Genomic DNA, 7,500 nt, shown 5'->3' with positions numbered 1-7,500 from the left:
CAGAGATATCCAAAAGGAGAGAAATATGTATTTTTCTATATATTGGAGCAAAGTAGGGCTGCACATAGCTACCGATTATTATCATTCAGGATTAATGTGTGGAATATCTTCTGGATGAATGGATGAGTTGTTTGGTCTCTAAAATGTGGATCAAAGTTTCCCCAAAAGCCCAAGATGACGTCCTTAAATATCTTGTTTTGTCCACAACTCAAAGACATTTAGTTTACTGTCCAAGAGGAGAGAAGAAACTATAACAATATTATTTTAAAAAGCTGACATCACACAAGTTTACCTGTTTTTACATAAAAAAATGACTTAAACCGATTCATCGATTATCAAAATAGTTTGAGATTAATTTAATAGTTGACAACTGATTCATGCAGCTCTAAAACAATGTCCAAAGAAACTGAAGGTGCAGAAAAATGAAGCTGACAAAGAAACTGTCTCTGATTTTGCAGAACAAGTAGCACAGCTGCAGACTGAAGTGAACAAGCTGAAGCAAAAATTGAAAGGTATTGTTCTCTCTGTTCAACTGTGTGGAATGAAGTTTAACTTATCATTTATTCTTAATAACTAAAAGGTACTTATGTAGCTATCTACAAAGTATACCATCTGTACTTCTAACCCCTGCTGTTTTCTTCTGTAACGATGACATGCCTTTAACTGTCAAGCTTCAATTACAGATAATAGTTTTTTTATATTTTTGGTGGAGATAGGACTCAAAATGATCAGTTTAATGATTGATGATTTTTTAAATTACATTGTTCTCTCTCTCTCTCTCTCTCTCTCTCTGTCTCTCAGTCCGACAAGTTGCATTCTCAGCCTCTCTGATGGCTGGAGGTAAATCAGGCAACCAAAATATCGGACCCTTTTCCGCAGACACTACCCTGGTCTACAAAAACGTCCAGACCAACATTGGAAATGCCTACAACCCAAACACAGGTAGCTCTGATATTCTAACAATAGGAATGTCCTGATATGAACATATTGGCAGAATACCAATATTTAGTGATATTATATTTAGTCAATATGATCTTTTTAGTACATATTTAAACATGTGTAAACACTGTGAATTTTGTAAGAGTAATGTCTTTCGATTTTGCAAAACATTTGGAAAATCCCATAAATCATAGATTATTATTCTAAGTGTCTGACAACATTATGGAAAGGATCCCTACACCTTTTTGTTTAACATGAAACAGCCCCCAAATCACCATCACCAAACTCCACCAGACTCCATGTAAATAATCAGGACTTTTAGCGTGTATAGAGCCAGCATATCTCCACCAGACTCCATGTAAATAATCAGGACTTTTAGCGTGTATAGAGCCAGCATATCTCCACCAGACTCCATGTAAATAATTAGGACTTTTAGCATGTATAGAGCCAGCATATCTCCACATGTAAATGGGTGAATTAAGGGTTTATTTCAAACAAACCAGAGTGGTGATTGTTGGAACAGTGGAAAGATGAACCAACATGGCTTTTGGTAGTTTTATTTAGTTTCTGTCCACTTTGAATGAAGTGTGTTTTATGATGAGAACGGTCACCTTATTGCTGGAGGGGTTTGTCTGTCCCTATGAACCTGAGTTTTTTTTTGTCTGGAGCCCGGTGCTCCTGGTAGGGTCTCCCATTGCAAATTTGTCTAAGGTGATGGGCCAGACAAAGAATGGAAGAGGTGGCATTACCCTGCCCGGAGGAAGCCCAGGACCCCCGTCTAGAGCCAGGCCCAGATGAAAAAATGTGTATCTCAGTCCCACAAGACTCTATATTAATTCTGGTGTTGAAAAAAATCAAAATCCACAAAGTTCTATACATTTTATTGTTTTATCCATCCATTTTATTGTTTTTCAATAATGCAAATTAGAGCAACATTAACCAGCTCCGAAAATCATGGCGGCCAGGTTGGACCCCTCCACCTAGTCCTATCTCCAAGAGGCCCTCCCAGCTGGGCGTGCCTGGAACACCTCCCTGGGGAGGGAGGCAGGGGCATTTACCAGATGCCCGAACCACCTCACATTGAGCTGGATTTGATGTGGGAGAAACCCTCCTGTTTTTCAATATAAATTAGTCTGTCTCCCTTATGGTCCAAGAGGCCTTTTTGTAGAGCACATTGAGCTGGATTTATGTGAGAAATGTCAAGATAGTCTGTCTCACCGTGTGAGGGGTGTGGCCTTTTGGCCTAAGTTATATCGCCACCACAAGGCCAAATGGCATCATATTTTATGGGAAGTATAAGCACATCACCATCAGTTATAGTGACAACGTTCATGTCTCTAGTTCATTCCAGCCCCCAGTAACTTGGGAAAGGGCATAAGTTAGGATATAATGCTAAATAGGCTTACATGCACCAATCAACATGACACTTCATATCCTGGTTATTGACCAATTTGGACGTCACAGTTACGTCACTGCAGTTGCACACGCATTATGGTGGCAGAAGAACAGCCCAAACATTGAATATACCATTTAGACCAAAAAACAAATAATTTTTTCAGGGATGAACTTTTTGTAATACATCAATGGGGATAGCTAGTTACTTAGGTAGCTTGCTTATCCTACTATGGTTTAGGTTTTAGAAGATGAGACAAACAGCCGACTAGAGAACTGCGGCTGTGCTGGCTCCAGAGACGGATAAACTAACGTTAGCTAACTAGCCAGCCCTAACATTAGCTTATCCAGCTTTGGGGAAGCTGCAGTCTGTTCTTTTCCCAGTGTTGGGAATAAGTAGGTGTACAGATTCAATTATTGTCAAATTTTGAAAGATGTTTTATCAATATTAATCAAGTTATGAATATGTGTATTAATAAGTACCAAATTGACAAACAATCAAACGGGGCACCACCCTGAACTCATGGGCCAATAACCGAACTGTGGAACAGTCTTATAGGTGGTGTTTCCTTTAAAATACAGATCTTAATTAATTTGATTAATTTATCTGGTATTTCTGAAGAACGGATTAATTCATGCACATACCTGTTTAACCAGCAATTATTACAACAAATACACACAATAATCACAACAACTGCTATTTAAAGTATAACATTATTTATTTAACTTCAAAATTATCAATGGCCGATCAATAACTCTTCAGTCATCAAAACCTATATACCTTTTACAAACTACAACCAAAAGAGAACAACAAAGACATGTGGTGATCGTGTCTCTGTGTCTGTGGGTCTGTGAGTGTGTGTGTGTTTGTGTGTGTGTGTGAGAGAGGAGGAGGGGGTGTGATGAAACTCGGGGGTTGCTAGGCTACGACCAAGATTAGCCATTAGCTCGTTCAAGCTAGGCTATGTGTTAGCCAGTTAGCTTATCTGGATATGAGACTGAGCAAGCTCATAATACTAGCTATTTACACCACATGTATGTGTGTGTGTGTGTGTGTGTGTGTGTGTGTGTGTGTGTGTGTGTGTGTGTGTGTGTGTGAGAGAGGTTAGTGCAAGAAGAAAGAGCATACTTAGAGAGAAAGAAAAGAAACATTGAGTCTTGATTTTCGGGGCTCTGAAAATACACAGTCTGGTGTGCTAACAAGGAGACGTTTACATGGTTAACCTCTCTGGTAAGCTAACAGCTGATCTGTTGCCTACAGGTCCAGGCTGCAACTGTCTCATCATGCCGCGATACCAGTGGTTCAGCTGATTAACTAGAGTTTACTATCTCGCTCAGTACAGTAACTAAGTTCTCCGCAGCGGGAGAAGCAATTGTAGTATCGCAGTTCAATATGCTAAATTAGTCAACACAACATTAACAAGTATCATGATCAAACATACATTCATAGCAAACTAATAATCAAGCGTCTGTGACCTATGTGAGATGTCGCTTTTATCACTCTGAGCCAGTCGGGTTGGTTACAGCCAGTTTATTCAGCCTCTACCTGCACTCACAATGGAAGACAACAGTGTGTGAATGCTCATCTCAAAGGATAACAGCTAGCATGCTCTGTCTCGTTGGAAAGCCTCCGTTGCTGTGAGGAATTTCCAATCTCTACAACCTAATTTTCTTACTTTAGCAAAGCAATATACATGAATAATACATTTAATTGAAATAAATAAACAAAATTGAAGCTGTTCTCATGCAAATTAACAAGGAGTCAATATATAAACAAAATTACAATATGGCTACTGGACTGTTACTTTTTGTATATCCTTTTCAGTATTTTAACAGTTAATAATAATTATGTGCTTGACTATAAAACATAATAAATATAAGTATAAAACAACAGTAAATATCTCAGTACAAAACATTTCACCACTGACTACAGCAACATACAACATACTGCAACGTACCTGCATACAATGGAAGACAACAGTGTGTGAATGCTCATCTCAAAGGACAACAGCTAGCATGCTCTGTCTGGAAAGACGGCACATGTAGGTGCTAGTTAGCGTGCAGAAAATATTTTTCGAGTGGTAAAACATGAATAAAACGGCTGGTAACTAAATACAACCACTGCCAAATTAACTTCAGACAATTAGGCTATTATATCTAACCAAATAAACTGGGTCAACTTTTAAGTGCTTTTAAAGTAGTTAACACTATATTGTCCACAAGCATTGTCAAGCATGTTATCTCGTTGTAAATCCTCCGTTGCAGTGAGGAATTTCCCAAAAGGCTGCGCTACAACTACTCAAAGCAGGTACGGCTTTTAACAGTAGATGGCGTAGTTGTGCCAATTTAGTAGAATTTAACCTGAACCCATTCAACTATGTTACACGTGCAGTAGTAGCACCTTATTAATCAAATCACATTAATGGTGAACAATGGCAACATTAGCCTGCACTCATTAATAAAACACACGTCAATTTCTCTGCCCAGAAACCTCAGCCTTACTTTGTGTTATCGTCCATCACTCCATGGACAAACAGAACGATGGTAATCATTTGTCAATGATTAACTAGCAGTTCCTCCTCGGGGCAGTGGAGGGAACAGTTCCAGTCGAACTGTATAAGAAAAGAGGTGTCCATGTTGTCCCATTTTCTTCAAGAGAAACGCTGTTTCTCTTCTGCTGATTTGAAACCATGAGGTGCGTGTCTTGGAGGATCCAATAAATCCACTTTGTCCAGAAAATTGACTATTTAGCTCAAGCGCTTGGCGTGCTGATCTTTTACAATGGGGAGTTGTGGTGAAAAGCAAGGAAGGGGACAGCAACGTGAACTTTTATAGCTCAGGCCACCGGACATGGCTCCATGCTGTGTGTAAGAACCCACTGAACCAATGGGAAGAATCAGAAGGCTCAGTCTGGTCTCACTGCCCGCCAAGCGTCTTGTTCTTCCGAGACAGACAATTAAATTAGCTAAATAAAATTGGCCATATCTCTCAGCTACTACAACTACTACTAAGACAACGAACAATCAAGTTGAACATCAACAATAGCGTTCTAACCCTACTAACTATCAAAAGCCGTCTTGGTTCATCTTTCCACTGTTTCAACAATCACCACTCTGGTTTGGTTGGGAACATGTGGAATTATGCTAGTTCTATACATACACATACACATACACACACACACACACACATAGACAGAGAGAGACACATACATTTACACACACACACACACACACACACACACACACACACACACACACACACACACAAAGATTTCTAAATCAAGCCAGACTTCAAAGACATTTCTGCTAAAATAAGAAAAGTGATGCAGCACTGGTGTTTTGGCTCAGTGAACTGAGAAGTCCTCAGAGGGGGGGGCACTAATAACTGTTTAACTGCCGTAAAGCTGCCATTCTCTCTAAGGGACACAAACCTTGACAAAAAGCGACAAAACCGCAACAAAAAAGCAATAAAATGTCAAAAAATTATCACAGTGTAAATAACCTTGTTCTGAAGCTTTAACGGGACAGCCCTAGCCCCAGTTCTATACACGCTAAAAGTCCTGATTATTTACATGGAGTCTGGTGGAGATATGCTGGCTCTATACACGCTAAAAGTCCTGATTATTAACATGGAATCTGGTGGAGATATGCTGGCTCTATACACGCTAAAAGTCCTGATTATTTACATGGAGTCTGGTGGAGATATGCTGGCTCTATACACGCTAAAAGTCCTGATTATTTACATGGAGTCTGGTGGAGATATGCTGGCTCTATACACGCTAAAAGTCCTGATTATTTACATGGAGTCTGGTGGAGATATGCTGGCTCTATACACGCTAAAAGTCCTGATTATTTACATGGAGTCTGGTGGAAATATGCTGGCTCTATACACGCTAAAAAGTCCTGATTATTTACATGGAGTCTGGTGGAGATATGCTGGCTCTATACACGCTAAAAGTCCTGATTATTTACATGGAGTCTGGTGGAGATATGCTGGCTCTATACACGCTAAAAAGTCCTGATTATTTATATGGAGTCTGGTGGAGATATGCTGGCTCTATACATGCTAAAAGTCCTGATTATTTACATGGAGTCTGGTGGAGATATGCTGGCTCTATACACGCTAAAAGTCCTGATTATTTACATGGAGTCTGGTGGAAATATGCTGGCTCTATACACGCTAAAAGTCCTGATTATTTACATGGAGTCTGGTGGAAATATGCTGGCTCTATACATGCTAAAAGTCCTGATTATTTACATGGAGTCTGCTGGAGATATGCTGGCTCTATACCTGATTATTTACATGGAGTCTGGTGGAAATATGTCTCTATACACGATCCTGATTATTTACATGGAGTCTGGTGGAAATATGCTGGCTCTATACACGCTAAAAGTCCTGATTATTTACATGGAGTCTGGTGGAAATATGCTGGCTCTATACACCCTAAAAGTCCTGATTATTTCTGAGTTTCCTGAGTCTGGTGGTGATTTTGGGGATGTTTCATGTTAAACTAAAAGGATCTTACTCTTTAACTAAAAGGTCTATCTCTGCAGGGATCATTTCCATAATGTTGTCAGTATACTCATATGTTGTTGTTCAAACAGTTTCTAAAATTTCTATTTGTAAAATGACAAAAATAAACATCCAACAGGTGTGTTCACTGCCCCGGTGAGAGGAGCGTACCACTTTGAGTGGTGGGTCACTTACAACAATGGCGGCTACCCTGCAGGTGCTGTGTTGGTCAAGAACTCAGAGAATGTTTTCATGGCATGGGAGAAACAGGGGAGTGCTTCTAATGGTGTCACACTGTTGCTGGAGGTGGGAGATGTTGTGTTTGTGCGTCTGGTGTCTAACACTGTGGCGCGTGACAACCAACATCACCACACCACCTTCAGTGGCCATCTGCTGTTCCCCATGTAAGACAGAAACAGCAGCTCTGTGATAGTCACACATGTTGTTGTTGTCTTAAACAAGTCTTCATAGCACTTCATAGATTTAAACTGATTTTCATCTGCATCCAAATATTAAATAATAATTGTCGACAGGAATCTTTTTGTTGTTAATGTTTCTGAGTCTCTCTTGTTTCTGTCATTTTAATCAAATAATAAACAAATATTGCAATTACATCTGTGAGCATTTCTTTATTGTTATTGTTTCAACTTTAACTTT

The 7,500-nt window shown here is 39.5% G+C and overlaps 1 protein-coding gene across 1 annotated transcript in view; it reads left to right on the top strand.

Annotated features, from left to right (window-relative positions):
• LOC114566297 (complement C1q-like protein 4) overlaps positions 1–7,344 on the top strand; it is a 7,425-nt gene extending 81 nt beyond the window's left edge. The window contains exons 2-4 of the mRNA XM_028594622.1: positions 459–512; positions 802–942; positions 6,983–7,344. Coding sequence (XP_028450423.1) covers positions 459–512; positions 802–942; positions 6,983–7,251 — 464 coding nt within the window. The 3' untranslated portion in view covers positions 7,252–7,344. The remainder of the gene's footprint in view (positions 1–458; positions 513–801; positions 943–6,982) is intronic.
• The last annotated feature ends 156 nt before the right edge of the window (positions 7,345–7,500 follow it).

Source organism: Perca flavescens, chromosome 13 (assembly GCF_004354835.1).
Source record: "Perca flavescens isolate YP-PL-M2 chromosome 13, PFLA_1.0, whole genome shotgun sequence".
Lineage (NCBI taxonomy): Eukaryota > Metazoa > Chordata > Actinopteri > Perciformes > Percidae > Perca > Perca flavescens.
The sequence above is the reverse complement of the archived record's forward strand: the minus strand, read 5'-3'. Positions and strand labels throughout refer to the sequence as shown.